Genomic DNA, 26,148 nt, shown 5'->3' with positions numbered 1-26,148 from the left:
CAGAAATCCATAAACTTGGGTGAGAAAACATGTAGACCTTTATTTTTACCAATCTTCTAAACTTTGGCATTTTTCAATCATGAATGTATAAATTAAAAACAAAGCCCCTCAGGCCCCAGATGAGACAGAATGGACTCTTTGTGTCAATAAGATACCAAATTATAAAGGAGACCTGAGGCCATGCCAGGCAAAGGTAAAGTCAAGCACCTCGGCACTTAAAGAATAAACTATTCTCAGTGCCACAAGGATTTTTTTTTCCTTTTCTCTGGCAGTTAAACAAGCGCTGGCCTCAAGATAAGCAATATAAAAACAATTACAGCTCACTGATCACCAGACGCCGACTGACTTCCCCTGTTCCACAAGCCATAACTACAGGTTTGATTGGACAAGAGATGGATTTTAGCAACTTTCTCCTGATAAGGGACTACCAACCATGGACTGGCTCTGGCCAGTTTATAGAGGCTGTGCACTGAGTGCCTTCATGTCTCTGCTTCACCTTTTGATGAATAGAGACCAACTGTAATACATTCAAATGTTAAGTCTCCACTACAAAGTGAACATTACATGTATATAACACGGATGTTTGTTCAGTACACATGCATTACGACCCCTTCATGAATATTCATAGCTTCTCCTATAACCTAATATGAAATTTAGATGTTAAGGCCCCTTCATGAATATTCATAGCTTTTCCTATAACCTAATATATAACTTAGATGTTAAGGCACCTTCATGAATATTCATAGTTTCTCTTATAACCTAGTATGTATACTTAGCCAACCCCTTCACCATAAATTCCTGTCTCACCTTTCTTCTCTTGAAGTTTCTGTCTCTGGTTTTGGCCAGCGGCCTGCTTCCTAGCCGATAGGTAGTACTACTTTCTAAGACAAAAAGCTCTCCTTTCTAAATGTATAAATTGCCTGATTTTTTTTTCTTTTGGAGATTGAGTTTCACTCCTGTGGCCCAGGCTGGAGTGCAGTGGTGTAATCTTAGCTCACTGCAACCTCCACCTCCTGGGTTCAAGCAATTCTCCTGCCTCAGGCTCCTGAGTAGCTGGGATTACAGGCACTTGCCACCACGCCCGACTAATTTTTTGTCTTTTCAGTAGAGACGGGATTTCACCATGTTGGTCAGGCTGGTCACAAACTCCTGACCTCAGGTGATCTGCCTGCCTTGGCCTCCCAAAGTGCTGGGATTACAGGCGTGAGCCACCACATCCAGCCAATTGTCTGATGTTTTTAAGATAACAAATGCAATAAACCATAGTGGCACTATTGATATCTGTCACTTTGCATCAAAAGAAGTCACAGAAAATCACAGTAGAGTTGCTGCAGAAATCTCAAGTACTTATACTCACCACAACATCAAAATTTTAGTAGTTATTAGACCCACCACTAGATTGTTACTTAGTGCCCTAAAAAAAAAATATATATATATATATGTGTATACATATATATAGCTATATTGTATATTTTAAGGGAGATAGTGAGAATCCTTTGTAAGCCTATGAATTTTGTTTTATGCCTTCAAAAATATTCTGGAAAGAGGCTCCTAAGCTTCACCAGAGTGCCTAAGGAGTCCGTGGTACACATAAAATGTTAAGTACTCAATATTTAGAGGCTATTTGTCAGTTAAGCACCTTCAGGAGTGCTGATGTAGATCAACTTCTTTGGAGTCACTTTGAACCTAATATGTACAATGCTGATCTCTCAGTAATTAACTGAGAAAGTGTTTTCTACAGAAATGAGGTGTATTGTAATAGATGTATATTTACATATCAATTGTTCTTCCTTATTAATTTCTCTAACAAAGCCATCATTTCCTTTTCTATCTTCACTAGCTGATTCACTGCTGAAGCCCTACCTTTTGCTTCCTACTTTAGCTGCCACAAATGATAAAAGAAAATTCAGTCTTTGCTTCCTAATTCGGTGCATTCAAAGTGTAGCATGTATTTTTTGTTAAAAATTTTTTTCCTCAGCCTGAAATATATGATTCATAAAGATTTTGCATTGAGAATAAAAGGATTCACTTAAAATTGACTTCTGCAAGCCCTAGTTATTCTGTACATTTAATAACAAGCATTACAGAATCTCAACTTAGGAACAAAAAGCTCTTAGTCAGTAATAAATTGTCACTACAATGATCAATGTGCCAAATTTAATTCACAGATAAATAAAAGGAAACCTTGAAAGCCAAGCAGAAGTCTAGTGTGAATGTAGGCTTTGGTATAACTGTGACAATTCAGAGATGAGCCCTCACAATATATTTCAGAGGTCTCTCTGCCTTTACATTCAAGAAGTTCATCAGTTGTCTCCTCTGGTTTATGGTCAACTGGTGCTCACCCTCTGAAAACAGAGACATTAGCTAGTGATATTAGCTGACCTATATCCACACCCAGCACAATTCTTTTTATCAGAAAAGTTAGCTTTTGCTTAGAAGCTGCCACAGTGGGTTGAATTGTCCAGTCCCTGTCATTAAAGGTGGCAGCCATGCAGTCGAGAATGATGTGAAAAAACTCCAGCAAGAGTGATAATTAAACTTGGAAAATGAAGGGTCACCTTCTTTCATTCAGCTCATTGGGCAAACGCATCAGAATAATTCCAAAACAGCGGGGGACTGTCTACTCTCAGCATGACAATATCTAGGTACACACACATATTTCTAAGGGTTCAAACGGGAATGCCATTTTAATTGTATTTAAAATGTTAACTTCAATATGAGGAGTAAAAATGCTAGAAATTAGTTCTAGGAATACAGAAAAAGAAAAATGTGTATAATCTAAATAGGGAAAGAATCAGAAACAAGAAAAGTATGCATTGTTTTCTCAAGAAAAAGCATTGTAAGAGAAGAAAATTATCACCAGGGAAATTGAAAAGAATATTAACTACATCTCTTCTTTCTACTTGACTGTAGAATCACAAAACAAGGGTTTCATCTCAGTTTTCTTGTCCACTTACTGTCATTTCTTGGTGGTCATTATTACAACTTACTCCTACCCAAAAAAGAGAAAAAGTATCACATGAAGTTAAGACAATCCATTGGTAGGAGTTATTTTCCAGGAAAATATTGTTTTTCAGACACATTAGCTTACCTAGATACTATTGAATCAGTATTTGGGAAATTATATTTCATACCATTCTCATGAGGCATTAAAATGTAATACTAGACTGGGAACAGTGGCTTACACCTGTAATCCCAGCACTTTGGGAGGCTGAGGTAGGAGGACTGCTTGAGTTCAGGAGTTCAAGACCAGCCTGGGCAACACAGCGAGACTTCATCTCTACAAAAAATTAAACAATTAGCTGGGCATGGTGGCAGGCACCTGTAGGCCCTGGGAGGCTGAGGCGGGAGGATCACTTGAACCTAGGAGCTGGAGGCTGCAGTGAGCCATGATGGTGCCAATGTACTCTGGCCTGGACTACAGAGTTGGGGGTGTACCCAATCTCTAGTTAAAAAAAAAAAAGTAATACTCAATATTTAAAGATAACATAGGCAAATGCACTGGACCAGAGGACACTGTTATCAGACAGAAGCATGGATGGTAAAAACAAATTTCAAGTTCAAATTCTAGCTTCACCATATATTAGGTGTGTAATGATGGACATGGTACTTAATCTCTGTGTGCCTCAGTTTCCTCATCAGTGAAATAGAGACAATAATACTACCTATCTCATAAGGTTGTTCAAAAAGATCAAATGAGTTTAAAATAAATAAAACTTTTATAACAGTGCCTAGCACAGAGTGAGTGCTATATGAGTGCTCATAATATATTATTACCATTACTATTATGTTGCATGTTCAGTACCTGGCAGAGTATTTAATACTGTACATCAGGTTTACAAACATATTATTTCTTTTTATAGTTGACCTTTTTTTTTGTCCTTATCATTCTGAGAACTGCCTCCCAAAAGATGTAGGTCCTTTAACAAACAAATAGCCCAGCATACCTCTTATATAGAGTGTTATATAATGTGAAAACAGGGATAATTTTCACAACAAGTTCAGGAAGGGAAAGATTCCTAATAAGCAGAAACTAGAGATTTTAGATGCGTCTTGATAGTTCCCTTCACATCTAAACGACTGTCTTGAGGAAGATAAATTATATTTGTTCTATGTGCATGTATTTTATTTCAAATTAAGAGATAATTTTGAAATAATTAGAGCTGTGTAAAACAGAAAAAAAAACTTGATGGGCAAGGCAATCGTGTGATTCTATATTCCTTTGTAAGAATTTGCAATTTATCAGTTTGTAGACAAACATTCACCAGTTTCAATAGATTTTAAAAAATATCATTAGTATACTTGAGTGTTGTTTTTGCCTTTGAAAGACATATGTAGGTAGAAAAATATTTTCGATGACATAAACACACGTATTGCCTCAAATCTCAACCTCCATTCACTACCAGTTCATTGAAAGAAAGAATGAAAGAAAGAGATATAAGTTGTGTGTATTTGAAAGAGACAGAGAATTGAGGAAGAGGGAGGGGAAAAGGGAGGAAGGAAGAGAGAGAGAAAGAGGGAGAGGGAGTAGGAAAAAAATAGGAAGTGGGAGAGGCAGGTGGGAGGGAGAGGGACTATAAATGAATGACATTAAGGATAACCCTAACCAGACTATTGAAGAGAAAATATTATCTATTATATTTAAGCCTGATTTTACTGCAATATTTATGCATGGTTCTTTAAAAGAAAAAAAAAGATTTTATAAAAGATAGTTGACTCATTTAGTATAGGAATGCTAAAATTATTTTGTGAATTATTTCCCACTGAAAAAATATAAACTTCATAGGAAGATATGCTGCTTCTAACTCAGGTTCATATTTAAAATGATTTATAGTCTGCAATTTCTTCCCAAGGTCATCACCTTCATAAATACCAGCCACATACAGCGAAAACCAACTCAATAAAATGAGTATTTCATTTCTCTTCCTTCTGCTTATGTAGATACTTCTTCCATCTTACATGGCACCCATTTATAACAAAGCTTCACATTGTGTGGATTTTTATGAGTTCTTGAGCTTTTCTTTCTTTTTTATCTTTCTATGCATCAGCAAAGCAACTGGCAGATTCTTTAATAAAATATACACATTAATATTTATAAGCCTATGAATTGGATGTTTAAATAAACATTCACCAACTTATGCCAATTCTCTTGTTTTAGATGTTAAATCACACTTACGTTGTCTGGAAAGTCAGCCTTTAGTTCAGTGACACTTTGACACCAATATGCAGCCGTTTTCTCGCTGATGAGCTCGATATTCAGAAAGGAGCTTTGTCCAGGGCCATACATAGGGCCAGAGGTGGTTCCCCGGATGATTCTGGGGGAAACATTTGTCACGATGTCCTGATGAAAGAGTAAAGATACTGAGTCTCCTTTCGACAAAGAAAAGCTATAATCTTTATTATCTGCTCATTTCCACATGACAATATTTTATGAAGTCTCTTCTCACATTTTTGCAGAGGAATTTTTAATATACATTAAATTAGAATTGAACATAAACTACTTGCAAATAAAAAAGGTAAAATAAAGTATTTGTTAGCTTTAGCTAAATTACTTCTTGTAATTCTAGGTTTAGAATAGTGCAAAAATAAAAATATTTATATTCATTAACACTGATTTAGGGCATACACACGTTAACTTGTTTGTGATTAAATAATAAAAACATGATAGGTAAAATGCAAAAGTTTATCATTTCTGTCTATTTAGTCTAGGTATCTCCAATCACAGTTTAACTCCAATAAGAATTAATGTTAGTAAAAACTTTGTTTTTTTCCTAAACAAAGTAATTCCAATATAAATAAGTGAAGGAATACATATTAGTATTACTGGCTCATCAACCATTAACACATATTTTAACAAACTGGCTAGGTCAAATTACTTATAGGATTATAACTATATATTCACATTCAATGAGAAGAAAGTCACTTTCTTCAAGACTGAAATGAGTATATCAATAACTTCCTGATACCTATAAACAGTAAACAGTAAAATTAACTTGCTTGTTAAGTGTAATTAACAATCCACAACTGCTTCTAAAGCTGTATTAACAAAGAAGAATAACATTCTTCCATTACTTAAACCTAAAAAGAAACAAAGAAGGAAAATGTTTCTTTTGCCAACTTCCAATTAAAATTAATTTTGAGTAAAGGTCATTTCGTTAAGGATTTATCAGAATTAGTCATTTAAGTACCCCTCCTCACCATCTTGTCACTTTTAGTAAGATAACATGAACCCCCATTAGTATATAGCAATTAAGGTCAATTTACATATTTTAATTAAGAACCACCCCATATAAAACAATTAGCGTAATAGGCATACTAACTGGATTTCATAACATTTGGACGTTTTTCCAACTAGATAGACAGGAAACCTTAATTAGCATTAATTAGTGCTGATCTGCATATGTTTGATAAGGCATACCCTTGCCACAAAAGATTATTTATTCCTGAATCTGCCAAATGCTACAGTTGCAGAGGATAAAAGGACTTTTCTTCACATTGCATGTTAATTTCTGGTAATTTACATTCACTTTTACATTCGAATTAGTATATTGTAAAATAAATGGTATAAATGTTACAATAAGCCTCCTTAAATATGTACATTTTAACTTATAGGAATTATGCCAGTTAATTTTTTACTAATTAAGTCATTCCATTTCTATTGTAATTGTGTGTAACATCTCCAGTTTGCTTTGATTTGCTATTGTGAAACCATGTTTCACAATCTTAATGGGTAAAATGACAAATAGAGTTACTTCAGTAAGCTCAAGCCTAGTGCATCAATTTCCATCTTGGCAAATGCTTAATGTTCTGCCTCCCTACAGGTGGCTCTGTGAAGCTCATCCAGTGGGTACTCCGGTGTTTTCACGGTCTGAGAAGACAATTCTTGAAATGTTTCACTCAGATGAGGCTGGTTTTCTTCTATGTTCCAATTTTCAAGAGCCATACCCTTTAAGCCTTGAGATCGTCCTTTCCTCTACTTTACTCCCTACTCTAAATGATCTTCACCTAAGTCAGTCCAACCTAGGCCACAAGTTGTTCTCTACACAGGATTTCTTAGCCAAGGAGGAGTGAAATCTGTATTTAGTTCACCAAGTCAAGTGCCCTGGTACTGTGTTGGTGGGCAAATAATGGGGCATCTGGTTTTGAAGACCATTTTTTAATTTATTGGTCTGGAAGCAGGTGCTTCCTGCTTATTCAACAAAACTGACTCATGTTAGCAGCATCCCTACTCCTGATCCTTCTCCATGTCTTCACTTAGACTTCAGTTCCTTTGAGTTTTTCTTTTCTGTCCAACTCCATTGAGTCTTAGTAACACGCTCTGACTCATGCCACCGTAACAATACATACCTTCCCCAATTGGCACTCTTACTACCATTTATTGCGATTGTCTATATTCCTGACTGTACCTTCCACTACAGAATAAGACTTGTAAAGAAAGAAACTATATTTTGTTTACTATTATATGCCCAGCTTCCAGCCTGGACTTTAGTGGTGCTAAAGTATTGTATCTTGAATGAGTCTAGACTAAAACCATAGGCACTAGAATCAGTCTTGTCCTGAGGTATGAGAACCAAAGATATTTATTGCTGGCTGCATTCTGCTGCTGAATAGACCAGGCTTTGATATAGTTTGGATGTGTACCCCACCCAAATCTCATGTTGAAATGTAATCCTCAGTGTTGGAGAAGGGGCTTGGTGGAGGTGATTGATTGCATCATGGGGGAGAATTTCTCATAAATAGTTTACAGTCATCCTCTTGGTACTGTCCTCATGAAAATGAGTGAGTTCTTGTAAGACCTGGCCCTTTAAAAGTGTGTAGCACCTCTCCCCTCTTTCTCTTGCTCCTGATTTATCATATGATCTGACTGCTCCCCCTTCACCTTCACCTTCTGCCTTGATTGGAAGCTTCCTGAGGCCTCCACATTAGCAGATGCTGCTGTGCTTCCTTTAGAGCCTGCAGAACCATATGCCAGTTAAACTTATTTTTCTTCATGAATTTCCCAGGCTCAGGTATGTGTTTATAGCAAAAATAGGCTTTTATTCAAAGTTCAGGATTTATTACTATGCTTAGATCTTTTCCTGCTAGTCCATTTCTCTAGAATTGGGGTTCTTGCTTGCTTCTTCTGATCCTTCAGGGACCCCTTTTTCTACAACTCAGAACACCCCCTCCCACGGCTAGATCCCTGAACCAAGTGCTGTGATACAAACCACCCACTGCTATAGGCCTTCTCACACAGCCTACTGTGACGACTGGCTGACAGAAAGCAGGCTTGAACTTCACCACACTGCAGCTTCTAAGACCTTCCTGATTGCTAGTCCTTAACTGCTGGGTATAGCTGATCTCTAGGATTTAAATAGAATGCCCCCATTCAGATACAATCCAACTCCCAGGCTTTTTTGGTTCATGTGGATGTGAATTCTTAACCTGATCCATGACCACCTAGGGTATTTCCTAGCTAATGAGCCTGTCCAACTACAGTTGTCTTTTATGTTTGTCCTGTATGCTAAGAACACATCTTAACAGTATATGTAGGAATGTTTAAAATATCATAGAATATAAAAGACACAGAATGGAAATTTCACCTATAACTGATAAGGAAAAAAACCTTATGGTTCAGAAATTCTAAGATATATGCTATATGCTATTTACAGTAACCCTACTAATAACCACAAGGCCAACATCTTACATTAGCCAAAAGGATCTATAAGTTGACAATATTTAATTGGAGGACTGTCAAGAAAATGCTTCTTTCTTAAGCATTTCCCCCTTCAGTAATAACTCAAAACCTACAATTCTACCTTTAAGAAATTTTTCTTTGTGTATTATGAGCAAGTTTCTTATTAATGTTAGAGCTGGTTTATTTTTCTCTTCTATGATGTGGTGTTAAACTGTAAATATAGCATAGGAGAGTTATCAATGATCTCCTTAATCAAGATAATGAATAGGAAGTATAAACCAAATCAAAGGAAAATTTATCTACTTTATGATAGAGAATGCTTAATCATTCGTGTTGATTTATAATAGAGAATGTTTATTTAAACAGGTCAATTTTCTCATTCCTTAATTCAACCAAACGTAAAAGGCCCTTTATAACTTCTCAAATTACAGATGCCTACTGTTGTAGAACGGGTTAACTATCTGTAAGGCATTTGTTAACATGATAGAAATTCAACATTTTCCAAATTCAACTAAAGTGGCAAAATTCCAATGTATTCATCCAGTAATAAATGGGTAATATAAATTTTATTCTAGGTTTTCTTTCCCAAATTCAGCCATGTTTGCCATTGTTTTGCCAAAAACCTTCTCCACTGACTTGAGACTTTTAGAATTTTTAAATTAAGTGAAAGATGAATGAAAACACAGATATAACCAATTATCTTTGGTTATATAACTAGAGTTAGAGTTTCAATAATTGGACAATAACTTACTAAAGCTTTTGACCTGGGAAGACTAGAATTTGAGCATGATTTCATAAGAGAATATTTTGCTTTAATATTTAATGGCTAAGTCTTATTAGCATTGCTTAAGGGAGTTAATACAACAACATAAACATATTCAAGAATAGTTAGAGTAGATAAGAGTTCATTCTCTATAATAAAAAAGACAAACTGCTATAGCTCTAATCTTCAGCGCATTAACAATATTCAGATATTTTAAAAACAGATGTATATAGAAAAGGAAGCGTTAGGTAATATCTTAGCTTTATGTAATATTATAACTACCATTATAACATCAAGTATTAGTGACCTTTTAACATTTGAAGTGATGATAGTGATTTTTTCTCTATCAGAAAAGAGATTTAAATGGTAAACTGACTAATCATATTTGTTTAGGTTCATTTACTTGACCTCTCTTATTGTAAAAACTTATGATGTTTCCATGGTTACTACTGAATTAAAACAGTCACAATTGCCACAACGAACAGAAAAAGAAAACTTTGCAGAAATGTCTGAATAAGAGGCTAGAAAAAGAATGGGGTCAAGCAAAGTTGGATGAAAACAGGAAATAAAATTTGCAAAGTGAATCATAGCTACATATACCACAGTGGATTAATTTTATAAACATCTTGTTGAATGAAAAGGGCACATTCTAGAAAAATATATAGAATATGACACACAACACAAAGCAATATATTGTTTAGTGAAACATACTGATAGGATAAAACTATAAATATAAGTAAGGTAACAACTAAAAATAATTCATGATAGAAGTTACTTGTTGGAGTAGGTAGATGCTGGGGGAGAAATAGGAAATGGTAGAGCAAGGAGGCCTTTCTGAAAGTACTAATGATATATAATTATAAAGAAACTTTACTCTTGAACTGCAGAAGTGTGGTAGAACGAGAAATCTGTTCAATGAGTTATGTGGTAGTATAATGTATAGTGTATGAGTATAGTGTATACTGCAATGAGTTGTTGATAAAGTTTTATCAGTTTACCTGAAAACCTGTAACTGAAATCGAAGAAACATTTGTTTTGTTTCCTTAACTTCCAAGATTCTGCTGTAAATATTTTGTCAAAAATATTTTAATTATTTGGTTTTATAAATTAGGAGTTCAAAAATTAAATGTACTTCCTGACAAACTGTTTTCTAAAACATATCACTTTCCTCATAAAATCCTACTAAGTACAACATAACCATACACTATTCCACAAAAGAGGAAAACCACTCTGCAAACAAGTCTAACAACAAATATCTTGTTACAGAGTCAGATTCCATCATTATAAATCTAACATACTGCTACCCTGGGAATAGCAAAAAGTGAAATAAAATTCAAGAGTGGCCCAGTTTCTAGAACAATTGCGCTACTATGAAAGAACTCGCTAACATTTTATTTTCTTCATGAACTACGTATATTAATATTTGATTCCTCCCCAAAATAAACTTTATAATGGTCAGAATAATCTCTACTTGGTTTCCTCAGAGGGACAAAGTGAGCAGCAAGATGAGTATTTGTTCTCAATAAATCATTTTTTTTTCTCTTGTAATATCTTATGTAAAGATAGTACTCAGTATCTGAATTAGTGACAGAATTTGCCCTTTTGTTATCAGGAACTTCAGACCTATCTACATGGAAAACACAATAAGCAAAAATAGCACTATTATCCTAGAAATAAAAGATAAATTATCAGAGAAGTTGTAGCACTGACATTGTAGAAATAATAGTATTTTAGACATGTATAGCACAAATCTTTCACATATATCACTCTTCTGAAATTATCAGGACCTATCCATGGTTGCATATCTAGTAAGCATTAGAGATGAGACGGAACTCAGGTGTGCTTATGTGATATGGATAATAATAATGTTGTTAGTGACCTCTTAACATTTAATATACATAATAATAATTAGAACTTATTTCAGTTGCAAGAAAAACAAATCAACTTGAATAAGTTACATTTTTAAAAAGTGGGGTGTGGTCTATTTAAGGAAAAGGAGAATTTCACATAACATAGACAAATATGCAACTATACCTCAGCTAGGAATGATTCTTTGTCTCCTCTCTGCTTCTGTTGGCTTATTTCTTCACTTTTCTTTCTGTCTCTCTACAGAGAGCTTCCTCTGTCTCAGTTCATAGGATAGAATATAACTCTCCTGACAAGTCCCAAGTTCACAAGTTGTAGGGAAAGACACTCCTCCAAACTTGTAATCTCTTAGGCCAGATTTTAACCCCTGGTGACAGGGCCCTAATGGGCTTAAGTTGCATTAGTCAGTCATCCCTTGTTTAATGAACTATGTCTGGCAGGATAAATTTAATTAGGATTCACACAGATGCTCAGGTAAACAATGATGGGGTAACTGAGAACTGGGCAACTATTATTACAGGAATCTGTGACACCAGGATCAGTAGATTTAAATTCACCTTAGAAACTTTAGAAGAAAATATACAGACACTGACAAAGGATAATTATCTAGGAAAATGGTGGTCAGACAGGCAAAATAATTATCATTTAGTGAAATAAAAACTCTCCATAGTCTTGAACCAAACATGATGATCCATTTCCTATTCCTGTGGCCCAAAACCTTGCAAGATCAAAATTCTAAGAATGCTTTGACATTCTCCAGTGTTTTAGACTACACTGGGAATCTCTCATTATCATGTGTTAGTGTGTTGAAGATGTCAACACAAAATAGCATGGTGTGGTGCACTTGATCTCAGCCTCGGCCTAGGCTAAACTGACGGAATGATAGATATTCTATGTAAGAGGGGAGGACAGTGGAAGAAGTAGGAAAGGAGGAACAAAGAAGAGCACATTGTTCTAAAATGAATAAGAAAACATGTATGACCTTATTAGGCTTAAAAGAGGGGAATAATAAATGAAAACTGACTAGACTGAATGTCTGCTATATGTCAAGGAAGGAGTTTTACTCACATTTTCTCCAGTGCTCACCCAACACCAAATGTTCCTCACTCTTGGATAGTGTGTCACATATATAAAGCATGTGGCGTCTTATACTGTAGAAATATGGAGATTAATTTTCTGAATTTTATTCATGTCTGACTGATAAAAATACTGGCTCATAAAATCATGTAGCCTTTTGTTTTTCCTCTTGCCCTTTTTCAAAGAGCTTATGATTTTGTAAACTAGACACTAAAAGTGGTTTGTTTTGTTTTTTGACCTTCTCATCTGCCGATCCGGATAACCATCACTCTGTCACAGAGAAGATGTAGGATATTAAATGAAGCAATACGGCACATGACTGGCATGTGGTATTTGATAAATAAATGTTTATTCATTCACCAACTTACTAGCTTCAGAAACAGTCAAAACAAAAGTTGTGAGAGTTCAGGTGACTGATTTTAACTAGCTCACGGCTAAAGCTGGGAAATAAACCGGAAATGAGGATGGGAGGATTAAATAGAGTTGGGTCAGATTGCAGAGTCTTGAATGACTGTTTTAAGGAGTTCAAACTTTTTCTGCAGGCTTTGAGAATCCATTGTGTTCTGTCTCCTATTCAAGTTATTAATACCAATAGCTCACAGCAGCTGTGCATTCACAGAGATAAGTTTTACAAGAAACAGATGAAGGGCTTTTTTAGTGCTGATATCAGATGGATTAGAACGTGATTAATCAACAGACAGACTGATTAAATTATTGGGTTCACTGTTCAGATAAGAGGTTTTGGATACACTCTGCCAAACTGTAATTAACTTAGAAATTTCTGCTGGCCTGCTTATAAGGTAATCATGTGATATGCTTTGAAGAAATCTTTTAAGGCCCAGAATAGCAGCTGTGAAGGTGTAAGCATGAGTCAGTTTTAACAATTATTAATTATCTTCAAGTATTAGAACAGAATTTTCACTGGAAGTGATAAATACTTTTTAAAATCTTTACTTTTAAAAAAACTTGTGTAAATCTCTGGCTCTACTCTACCATCGACTGCAAATGAAATGACTACTATTGAAAGCAGTATCTAAAAGAGTCGAGAGGAGTTTTCCATTTCTACAACATGGCTAACAAGATACTGAGAGAAATCCCTTGCAATATAACACACATAAACTTACTGGATAGAATTTTTTTTTTTTTTCTAAAAGATGCACAGCTGTACTGGTATCAAAATAAGGAAATTTCTGAGACATCAGAAATAAGCACAAAGCAGAGATTCACAAGGGCAAACTAACTATTGGGTGGTGTTTACCCTCAAGGTTTTTGCCTATCCCTGGTGGCCTAGAAACTGAGTTACAAACACCTGAGATAGCAGACAAAGTCTGGGACTGAGCACGTTGTGAGGTAGAATAGAAATCTCCACATAAATATAGGACCAAGAAAGAATCATGCTCTCACTAGAAAATAACTAGAGAGCAATGGCAGGGCATGTGCCAGTTTCAGCTTTAGTAATCAAGGAGATAAATAAGTCTCTTCTAAGAATCTAAAACCTGTGTGAGTGCCAAAATTTAAACTGCGAGGTTAAAAATTTGGTTTAAAAGTGGTTCCTAGTCATGGTGTCCTTAGATAACTAGTAAAAGCAATCTCAGACCCTCTCTGGAAGAATTTACTTTACTTCAAATATTTATAAATTTCCATAAATACATTTTCAAGGAATGTGAGCCCACAAGAGAAGGAAACCACTAATGACATGAGAAAAAAGATATCATAGATGGGAGCCAGTGCAAAGAGAAAGCTACAAAATCAGATCTACCAAAAAATGTATATAATGGGATTATCAGATATAGAATATAAAAATTTTAATATGCTTAAAAATACAAGAGAGACTTGAATGTATAAATAATGAGAAACTAAAAGCTTATCATGAAGATGTGACATATGACCAAATAGAATTTCTAGAAATAAAAAAAAAATAGGGAAAATTAAAACCTAATAGTTTGGGGATGATATGATGATATATCTGGGAAAGTTTACCTGAAAGCACAAACAAATGTGATGTAAAACATGATCAAGAGATTAAGAGAGATGGAGAACAGATTAACAAAGTAAAGGAAAAATCAAATTGTAGTTCACAAGAAGCAAATGGAGAGAACTGGGAGAGGCACTATTTCCAAAGATATTTTCAGAAGTTTAATAGAATTGATGAAGGCTACCAATTCTCAGATTCCAGACACCAACAAACTAAGGAAAGTAAGTTTTTAAAAGAATTGATATCTAGATACTTTGTAGTATATAAAGCAACAATAAGAAAGGGAAGAATTAAAAAATAACCAGAGGTAAAAAAGACTACTCCAAAAATAAAAAGCAGATTGAAAGCTCACTTCTTGGCAGTACCAATGAAAGCCAGAAGAGAGTAGAATATTTCATATGAATAAGAAATGTTAACTGAGAATTGCATACCTAGTAGACTTATAACTCAAGGATAAAGATAAAATAAAGACACTTCCGACAAAAGGAATGGTGAGCAAATAGTATATGGTAGAGAAAATTAATGAACTGATGCTAATTCTGCAACTAGGATTGATATGAAAAAACAAAATAATGAATAATAACAAGAAAAAAGGAAGCTGTGTAAAAATATAAATGTGTGATTATGTTTATATGAAGCAAAAAAATAAACAAAACTAAACAGTACACTGTTTAGAAATACATTATGTGTAAAACATATGCAAAAGCAAGAGGATTATCATAAAATCTAAAATAGTCACCTTTCGAGAGAAGCAAAAGGAATATAATTGAGGAGGTATACATAGAATCAAAGGTACAGGAATATCTTATGTTCTCTTATTCTGTGAAATGAGAAAAAAGTATTCATTATATTTTAAACTATATACTTTTTGTAGGTATGCAATTTTTATAGTAAAAAATGAAAACAAAGTTATTAGCAGAAAAAAAAAAAACATGTACAAATCTGAAGCTAACAGTATTTGATGACTCTAAGATTGCATGTTTTGCCTCAATATGACTGCCTCTGTTGACATATGGTTCTGAATGATGTTTTAGAAAGAATATTGATTCCAGGCATTCCTCTAACAAAATGATAAGCTTGTATGACATCATCCTTTGGGATTACAGATCCCTTGGTGGATCCCTAATCTACCACCGATGAGGATTTCAAAGTCATTTATCTACACAAATACAAAACATACAACCTGGAAACATCTCAGATTGGAGATACTGCTATCTGAAACCCTTGGCACAAATTTATGATTTAGAGGCTTTGGGGCTCAAAAACCATACCCCAAAGTATGGTGCATTGATAAGCTGAGTACTTTGAACTAACGTAACAGCCTCAGAACCAAGGTGTCTCTGGCCTTCTCCCAGCCCTCATCTCTTGATCCTTTCTCTCCTGAAGTGCAGGGGAAGGCTTTCTCAGAAGTTTCTTTTATCTGACTAAAGGAAATCCCTCCTGAAGAAATGTCATTGTCATGAAGTCCTTGCCTGGAATCTACATAACCAGTGAAGACTAACTCCTTGCAAAAGAAGAGACATGGTGGCTCATGCCTGTAATCCCAGCATTTTGGGAGGCTAAGGCCAGTGGATCACCCGAGTTCGGGAGTTGGAGACCAGCCTGACCAACATGAAGAAATCTCATCTCTACTAAAATACAAAATCAGCCGGGTAATCCCAGCTACTCGGGAGGTTGAGGCAGGAGAATCGCCTCTCCTGAGCCCGGGAGGTGGAGGTTGCCGTGAGCTGAGACTGCACCACTGCACTCCAGCCTAGGCAACAAAAATGAAACTCCATCTCAAAAAAAAAAAAAAAAAAAAAAAAAGATCACACTTAGGCTTTTCACCTATTCTTAAGGCTACTACCCAGGAGAATTCATCTGCATAATAAGACAACCTTTGTTTGCAGTTCATTTTCTCCTTTCACCCTTCTATTGCTTGTGCTGCCACCTCCCCTCAGAAGCCCCAATCCCCTACTTCATTCTGTAGCTCAAAATGTTATTTAGGCTTCTACAATTTGGCCCTCCTTAGAGTCTCATATTTTGTGGGACTTCCGTGTATATGAAGGTGATAAATTTGTATGCCCTTTCTCCTGTTAAATCTGTCTACTTTCAACTTTATTCTAGAGATTCCAATCATAGAAATTTTGGAAAACAGGGAAAGCTTAAAACTTCCCTATAGAGGTAATTTCAAATTCATATTAAAGTCAATTCAGGCAACACACACCTCTGTTTTGGCTACCTTAGGGAACCTTCTGAAAATAGACTTAGAAACTTAGAAACCTTTAGAGACTTAGAGACCTATAGACTTAGAAACTTAGAAACCTTTAGAGACTTAGAGACCTATAGACTTAGAAACTTAGAAACCTTTAGACTTTTAGACTTAGAGACTTAGAAACTTAGAAGCTTAGAAAAGCCACACCAGGTGGCCATCTAAAAGCCCCCACCCAATGACCAGGTGGCCATCTAAAGCACCCACCCAATGACCAGGTGGCCATCTAAAGCACCCGCCCGATGTCCGTGTGGCTATCTAAAACACCCACCCAAATTCCTGGAACTCAAACAGAAGAACAAGTCCGGGAAATACCCCGCGCGGGTTCAAACCAGGTTCAAACCAACCAATCAGAGTAAGACACCTTGCTCAGGCCATAACCTGCTCCAATCATCTTGCGCCTCAAGCTTTGTGAATTTTTGTGGTTTTTGCCTTTATAAACTGTCTGTAACAAGCATTCGGGGTCCTGTGGCCAACTTAGGACATAGGACCCTAGCGCGCTAGCAATAAATCTCTCCGCTGTGACTTCCGTGTCGAGTGGTCTCTCGCGGCGATCCCTGCCCAGGAAGGAATCTAAAAACTAGGTTCCAACACTTCCTCACCAATATCCTACTGTCTAAAATGGAAAGAAAAAAATGAGGAGAATAAAAAGTTTGTTTCTGCCAAGAATCTATGAAACCATTCAGCTAATGAAAAATCATTCATTTGAGCATATATACAAAGTCAAACTACCCTAAATATAAGTTAAGCAGCTATGAGATATAATAATGAAAATAATAAAATTTGAAGTCTGTTTTCTCATCATTCTACTCAATAGCATTCTTTCATATATTAGGCCATAAAGATGCTTGTATTATAATTACAAAACACCATTAAAAAATGTATTATGTCCTACAGCACTTAGCCTTGACAAACAATTACTGGATCTCACATTCAACTGAATACAAAAAGCAATCTTTATCACAAGGTTAAAATTAGCCTTGGAACAATAAATGCTTTCAAAGCTATTCTAAACTCCAAACTGCTTTGCATCAGTCTCTTTTGAGGAACTGAAAACAAGTAAACTGAAGGACATTTGAAAAACTTCCTGTCTGTGTCCTCTCAATTTTTTTTGAGTTTTTTTTTTTTTTTTTCTTTTTAGTTTTATAGGAGACAATCATGTTATACCTGAAACGTGATCCATATGGCCCTCACAGGGAAAGGTTTCATAAGTTAAAATCAAAACCAAACAAAAATAATTAACCAAGCAAACAAAGAAACCCTGAGAATTCTGAATTTCACAATGTGTTATTCACAATAGTACTCTAATTATCAGCACTACTTTTCAGGCATTACTATAGAAAAAAAAATGAATAAATTTGATTCATGGAGGAGGGACCTGAGCAAATAGATTTGTTAGTTAGTTCAAACCCAGAATTCTAAGATAACACACTTATCAGTTCATCCTTCAGAAGACAATATGATATGTAGAATTTCATCATTTAAATTACTTAGCAAATTATTTTAATCAGAGTAGCTTCTCTTTCTGTAAAAGGTGTTGTAAACTAAAAATAAAATTCTAAGCCTCCCAATCATATGAATAGAACCCCTCCTCTCAGTCAAGGGCATTACAAAGTTAACCTGAAAAACTAGTTCAGGCCATGATGGGAAGGTGGGGCTGGACATGCCTCATTCTACTCTCTTCCTTTTGAAACTCAGGCATAACTGTCCACTATTAACATTAAAACAGAGATCTTAAGACTGATGAAACAAACTTTTCGTGCAATAAGACACCAAATTCCAGCCTCACTCTAGTATAGCATCACATGACAGGCTCTGAAAGAAATTGAAGTATTTTACCCTAAACTATATTTCTTTAACATATTTTGAAATGGTCCTGCAAAGCTGTCTCTTGTGGGGAAAATCTACTTTCTGTGGAGAATCCCCTTCCTTTTCCATGTTTTTTCCCTGATCTAGGAGAGAATTAACTAAGAGTCTGGCACATTTTTAAGTCTGATAAGAAACATTTACTATCTATTCTCTCTGTAGCCTGTTACCTGGAGGTTTCATCTGCATAATAAGAATCTTGGTCTCCATAACCCCTTATCTTAGCCAAGAAACTCCCTTCTATTGATTCCAAGTCTTCAGCTAAACTCTTTCAACCAACTTCCAATTGGAAAATCTCTGAATCTATGACTTGGAACCCTTCCCCACTGCAAGTTGTCCTGCCTTTCTGAACCAAATCAATATACATCTTATGTGTATTGATTGATGTCTTATGTCTCCCCAAAATGTGTTGATGTAATTTGGCTGTGTCCCCACCCAAATCTCATCTTGAATTCTCACATGTTGTGGGAGGGACTTGGTGGGAGATAACTGAATCATAGAGCAAGCTTTCCCGTGATGCTCTCGTGATACTGAATAAGTCTCAGGAGATCTGATGGTTTTATAAAGAGGAGTTCCCCTACACAAGCTCTCTCTCTTTGCCTGCTGCCATCCATGTAAGATGTGACTTTGTCCTCCTTGCCTTCTCCCATGATTGTGAAGCCTCCCCAGCCATGTGTAATTTTAAAGTCCATTAAACCTCTTTATTTTGTAAATTGCCAAGTCTTGGGTGTGTCTTTATTAGCAGCATGAAACGGACTAATATAGTAAATTGGTACCAGTAGGGTGGGGTGCACATGAAAAGACACCCAAAAATGTGGAAGTGACTATGAAACTGGATAGCAGGCAGAGGCTGGAACAGTTTGGAGGGCTCAGAAAAAGGAAAATATTGGAAAGTTTGTTACTCCCTAGTGACTTGCTGAATAGCTTTGACAAAAATGTTGATAATGATATGGGCAATTAAATTCAGACTGAGATGGTCTCAGATGGAGATGAGAAAGTTGTTGGGAACTAGAGGAAAGGTAACTTTTGTTGTTTTAACAAAGAGACTGGCAGGATTTTGCCCTTGCCCTAGAGATCTGTGGAACTATGAACTTGAGAGAGATGATTTAGGGTATCTGGCAGAAGAAATTTCTAAGCAGCAAAGCATTCAAGAGGTAACTTGGAAGTTGTTAAAGGCATTGAATTTTAAAAGAAAAACAGAGCTTAAAAGCTTAGAAAATTTGCAACCTAGCTGAGCATGGTGGCTCATACCTGTAACACCAGCACTTTGGGAGGCTGTGCTGAGCAGATCACTTGAGATCAGGAGTTCAAGACCAATCTGGCCAAGATGGTGACACTCTGTGTCTACTAAAAATACAAAAATCAGCTGGGTGGGGTGACAGGCACCTGTAATACCAGCTACTCAGGAGGCTGAGGCAGGAGAATCACTTTAACTTGGGAGGCGGAGGTTGCAGTGAGCTGAGATTGCACTACTGCACTCCAGCCTGGGCACCAGAGCAAGACCCTGCCTCAAAAAAAAAAAAAAAAAAAAAAAAAAAAAAAAAAAAGAAAGAAAGAAAAGAAAAGAAAATTTTCAACCTGACAATGAGATAAAAAAGAAAATCCCATTTTCTGAGGATAAATTCAAGCCGACTGCAGAAAGTTGCATAAGTAACGAGGGGTCAAAAGCTAAACCCCAAGACAATTGAAAAAATGTCTCCAGGGCATGTCAGCGACCTTTGTGGCAGCCTCTCCTATCACAGGCCCAGAAGTTTAGGAGGAACAAATGGTTTCATGGGCCAGGTCCAGCGTCCCTCTGCTGTGTGCAGTCCAGACTTGGTGCCCTGTGTCCCAGCAACTCCAGCCATGACTAAAAGGGGCCAAGGTACAGCTCAGGCTGTTGCTTCAGAGGATGGAAGCCCCAGGCCTTGGCAGCTTCCACATAATATTGAGCCTGCAGGTGCACAGAAATCACACATCGAGGTTTGGGAAACTTTACCTAGATTTCAGAGGATATATGGAAATGCTTCAATGCTCAGGGCAGCAAAAGTTTGCTGCAGGGGTGGGATCCTCATGGAGAACCTCTACTAGGGCAGTGCAGAACGGAAATGTGGCATCAGAGCCCCAGCACAGAGTCCCTACTAGGGCACTGCCTAGTGGAGCTGTGAGAAGAGGGCCACCGTCCTCCAGACCCCAGAATGGTAGATCCTCTGACAGCTTGCACCATGCACCTGGAAAAGCTGCTGACACTCAACACCAGACCATGAAAGCAGCCAGAAAGAGGGCTCTAACCCTGCAAAGCCACAGGGTGGAACTGACAAAGGCCGTGAAAGCCCACCTCTTGCATCAGCATGACCTGGATGTGGGACATGGAGTCAAAGGAGATCATTTTGGAACTTTTTAAGATTTGACTGCCCCGCTGGATTTCAGACTTGCTTGGGGTCTGTAGTTCCTTTGTTTTGGCCAATTTCTTCCATGTGGAATGGCTGTATTTACCCAATGCCTCTACCCCCATTGTATCTAGGAAGTAACTAAGTTTCTTTTGATTTTACAGGCTCATAGGTGGAAGTGACTTGCCTTGTCTTGGATGAGACTTTGGACTTTTGAGTTAATGCTGACATGAGTTAAGACTCTGGGGGACTGTTGGGAAGGTATGATTGGTTTTGAAATGTGAGGACATGAGATTTGGGAGAGGCCAGGGTGGAATGATATGGTTTGGCTGTATCTCCACCCAAATCTCGTCTTGAATTCCCATGTGCTATGGGAGGTAATTGAATCATGGGGGTAAGGCTTTCCTGTGGTGTTCTCATGACAGTGAATACATCTCATGAGATCTGACGGTTTTATAAAAGGAGTTCTGCACAAGCTCTTTCTTTGCCTGCTGTCATCCATGTAAGTAAGACATGATTTGCTCCTCCTCGCCTTCTGCTATGATTGTGAGGCCTCTCCAGACATGTGGAACTTTAAGTCCATTAAACTTCTTTCTTTTGTAAATTGCCCAGTCCCGGGTATGTCTTTATTAGCAGCATAAAAATGGACTAATACATGTGTAAAACCAAGCTGTAGCTTGATTATCTTGGGCACAAGTCATCAAGCACTACTGAGGCTGTGTCATGGGCATGCTCTTAACCTCACCAAAATAAATTTTTAAATTTACTGAGCTCAGGAGTTAAGACCAGCCTGGGCAACATGGGAAGCCATGTCTCTACAAAAATTAGCCGAGCGTGGTGATACATGCCTGCAGTCCCAGCGACTTGGGAGGCTGAGGCGGCAGGATGGCTTGAGCCTGGGAGGAAGAAGCTGCAGTAAGCTACGATGGCAGCACTGCACGCCAGCCTGGGTGACACGGAGAGACTCTGTTTTTAAATAAATACATAAATTGATTGAGACATGTCTCACATACACTCTGGTTTACAGTGTAATCAAAATTATAACAACAAAACAAGTTGGCAAATAGAAAATCTGGACATATCCATAAAATATTCCTACTGGTTGACCTAAAAATAAATTGATTCCTGTGGAAGGTTCTACAGTCAAAATCTTCCTATCACTTTGGTTAAAATACTGATTGAGGCCCTATCACTAGCTTGCTGAAGTAGCTTTGCAAATCATTAGGTGGTTATAAGGAGCATTATCATGGTGGCAGTTTTCTTTTGGGCTGTAATCACAGTCTGACTTCAAGAATATATTCAAAATTAATTAAGTAGCAACAGTAACGACGACAACAAATACATTTTAAGTAACAATGGAGTCAGTCACTTAGATGCCTGTCTGGGTGCCAAGGTTGATAAAAGCATCTCCAAATGATAACTGATAGTTTTATAGTGCTCTATAATTATCATTTGTGCTTTTACACATGCAATACAATTTAACATTCTGAAACATCCTATGAAATGAGAGAACCTTTTTCAAAAATGTTCTTTGAGATATTGGAGGCTAAATGGGAAGTTATGTGACCACGTTATTTTGGGGAAACACCAAAGAGACCTCCTTCTGGTGATTCACAAGGTATCTAAGCATATTAAAGGCCTTCAGACATCCAGTAGTAAACCTACCTGCATAATTTTCTATAATACATTATCCTTCAAACCTTTTGGATTCTAAAAGGTTTTTTTTCATATATTACCCATAAATATCCCAAAGAACACTAACATTTTATAGAAAACAGGTTATTGAGATAGAGAAAGAACCCCCTTTAGGGGCCGTTGGTGGGGCGAAGGGTGGCAGCCCAAGCCTGGAAATAAAGGAAAATCTTGAGATCCTTCAAGAAAAATTCCAGGTACTTCGCTAGCCTTGAGAAGTAAATAAGCAAACTGAAAAGCAAGAAGGTAATAGTAGCTTAAAACAATAGCCAAGGAAGCTATAATCACAGGATGTTTGGTTCTGCCATAGAAACCAAAGATAAAATACATCTCTAAGTTGTTTTTCAGAAATCTGTACCTCCACCAAATGGATCTGCCTCAGATAAGGGAGAACTGAGGGCTGAACTTTGACCAAAGTTCTTTGTTCTACATTTCTTTCTGAGGTACCTAGAGAAAATCAAACCCAAGAGCCAGAGCTAACATTCTTTTTGCTGACCACAAATTTTAAAACAAAGTTCCTCTTCCTTAACTGATTGCAAATCAGAAAATATCTGAATCTACCTATGAACTGTAAGCTCCCTGCTTCATGATATCCTGCCCTTTTGGGCCAAAACCAATGTGAAACCTCCATGTATTGAATTATAATTTTGCCGGTAACTTCTGCTTTCCTGAAATTTACCCTACTTTAAAAAATCCTCATCTGTAAGCCATCAAGGAGGTCAACATTTAAGTGTGAGTTGCCTGATGTTCCTTGCTTGGCACCCTGCAATAAATGCTTCACTTTCTCTCACTGCTATCAGGTTGTCAGTGTTTGTCCTTGCTGAGCCAGGTAAGCAGGCTTCTGATGTATTTACGCAGGTCAATGGTCTCTAAAATTATTTGATCATGTACTCCATCAACAAAGCAAACTTTTGACCCGCATCTCCAATGGAACATTTACAAAATAGAAATCAGAACAAAAGAGAAAAATAACATAAAGATTTTCATACTTTCTTGCCATATCCCAATGCTTTAGGGATATCTGATCCACAATGGGCATTGAACAAGATTTTTCTGGAGTGCAAAAGAACAGAACAGATCTAGAAAAGAAGCTATTTAGTTTAGTGCAACCTCATAAAAATCTGCCCTGACAAGGGAAGACTGTCCAGAACAGCGATTGACAAACTCCTATGGTAAAGAGTCAGATAATAAATATTTTAGAGTTTACAGGCACTATAATCTCTGTCACAACTATTCAGCTCTGCTACTGTCACAGGAAGGTAGTCATAGACAAGATTAATGAGCGAGTGTGTCTGTGTTCCAATAAAAAATTATTTATGGACACTAAAATTTGACTTCCATATGTATGTATATATTAATCAGCTGTTGTTTTCTTACTGCTACTTATATTAATTTCACATTATTTTCAAATGTAACAAATCTTCTAATTTATTTCCAGCCATTTATATTATGGTCTGAATGTTTTTGTCCCTTCAAAATTCATATTTTAAAACTGAATTACCAATGTGATAGTTTTAGAAGGTGGGTATTTTAGAGGTAAGTAGGTCATGAGGGTGGGGTCCTTATGCATGGAATTAGTGCCCTTATAGAAGAGATCCCCAGACCCGTTGTCCTTTCCATCATGTGAGGACACAGGTAGAGGGCATCATCTATGAAACGAAAAGTGTGCTCTCACCAGACACCAAATCTGCCAGTGCCTTAAACTTAGACATTTCAACCTCCAGAACGGTGAGAAATAAATCTGTTGTTACTAGCTAACCCATCTATGACATTTTGTTATAGCAGCCCAAATGGACTAAGGCAATTTACAAATGTAAAAATCATTCTTAACTCATAGGCTGTACAGAAACAGGCAGGAGTCGGTCGGGTGCAGTGGCTCAAGCCTGTAATCCCAGCACCTTAGGAGGCTGAGGTGGGTGGATCACGAGGTCAGGAGATTGAGACCTTCCTGGCTAACACGGTGAAACCCCGTCTCTACTAAAAATACAAAAAATTAGCCGGGCGTGGTGGCGGGCGCCTGTAGTCCCAGCTATTCAGGAGGCTGAGGCAGGAGAATGGCGTGAACCTGGGAGGCGGAGCTTGCAGTGAGCTGAGATAGTGCCACTGTACTCCAGCCTGGGTGACAGAGAGAGACTCCATCGAGAGAGAGAGAGAGAGAGAGAGAGAGAGAGAGAGAGAGAGAGAGAGAGAGACAGAGAAGAAACAGGCAGGAGGCTGGATTTGACCCATGGGGCTATCATTTGCAGACTCCTTGTCCTAAGAATGAAGGAGCAGATTAAAGAGGAAGACAATGAGATACCATCTCACACCAGTTAGGATGGCGATCATTCAAAAGTCAGGAAACAACAGGTGCTGGAGAGGATGTGGAGAAATAGGAACACTTTTACACTGTTGGTGGGATTGTAAGATAGTTCAACCATTATGGAAAACAGTATGGCGATTCCTCAAGGATCTAGAACTAGAAGTACCATATGACCTGGCCATCCCATTACTGGGTATATACCCAAAGGATTATAAATCATGCTGCTATAAAGACACATGCACACGTATGTTTATTGCGGCACTATTCACAACAGCAAAGACTTGGAATCAACCCACATGTCCATCAGTGACAGACTGGATTAAGAAAATGTGGCACATATACACTGTGGAATACTATGCAGCCATAAAAAAGGATGAGTTTGTGTCCTTTGTAGGGACATGGATGAAGCTGGAAACCATCATTCTTAGCAAACTATCACAAGAACAGAAAACCAAATACCGCATGTTCTCACTTATAGGTGGGAACTGAACAATGAGATCACTTGGACTCGGGAAGGGGAACATCACACACTGGGGCCTATCATGGGGAGGGGGGAGGGAGGAGGGATTGCATTGGGAGTTATACCTGATGTAAATGACGAGTTGATGGGTGCTGACGAGTTGATGGGTGCAGCACACCAACATGGCACAAGTATACATATGTAACAAACCTGCACATTATGCACATGTACCCTAGAATTTAAAGTATAATAATAAAAAATAAAAAATAAAAATAAAAAATAAAATTAAATTAAATTAAAAAAAAAAAAAAAGAGGAAGACCAAAGATGACTACAGAGGGTGAGCTGAAACACCGTTTTGATTTTCCTGCTAAGTTTTAAAGATGAAGGTGATTCAGTTTCTTAAGGTTAGGAGGGCATAAGTCTTGAACTTATTTATAATAAGTAGCAGTAAGAAATTAGCAGCTAGCCAATGCATAACTGATTTTAAAAAATAGTTTCTTGAAAGAGTTCAAAACATTATTTAAAACATGATTGCACTTTTGACAAGTTTTTAGGAAACTCCAGAATTATCAGAGCTGGCTCTGTGATCCTAATGGCCCTCCGTAGATAGTCACCACTAATGTTTATCAGCAGGAATTGTTTCTGCAAAAATGGTATAAAGGAACAGCCTTTTAATATATCAAGCTCATTAGTAACAAAATGTAGTCCTAATAGCTGTAATGTTTGATAGCACTATATAAAATTATTTTCAAATTTAGGTGAGGGTTACACAAACATCATAGATCTCCAGAAGCCTTTTCTCTGATAAATCTAAGTGTAATAAAACCTCATGGTTCTGATAACCAAAG

At 37.0% G+C, this 26,148-nt stretch overlaps 1 protein-coding gene across 3 annotated transcripts in view; it reads right to left on the bottom strand.

Annotated features, from left to right (window-relative positions):
- DPYD (dihydropyrimidine dehydrogenase) overlaps positions 1–26,148 on the bottom strand; it is an 844,938-nt gene that overhangs the window by 356,113 nt on the left and 462,677 nt on the right. For all 3 annotated transcript variants that reach the window (XM_007977863.3, XM_007977867.3, XM_037982468.2), the window contains one exon: positions 5,177–5,341. In XM_007977863.3, coding sequence (XP_007976054.3) covers positions 5,177–5,341 — 165 coding nt within the window. The remainder of the gene's footprint in view (positions 1–5,176; positions 5,342–26,148) is intronic.

The sequence above is a fragment of the Chlorocebus sabaeus genome, chromosome 20 (genome assembly GCF_047675955.1).
Source record: "Chlorocebus sabaeus isolate Y175 chromosome 20, mChlSab1.0.hap1, whole genome shotgun sequence".
NCBI classification, from domain to species: domain Eukaryota; kingdom Metazoa; phylum Chordata; class Mammalia; order Primates; family Cercopithecidae; genus Chlorocebus; species Chlorocebus sabaeus.
This window is presented reverse-complemented; position numbering and strand designations above follow the sequence as displayed.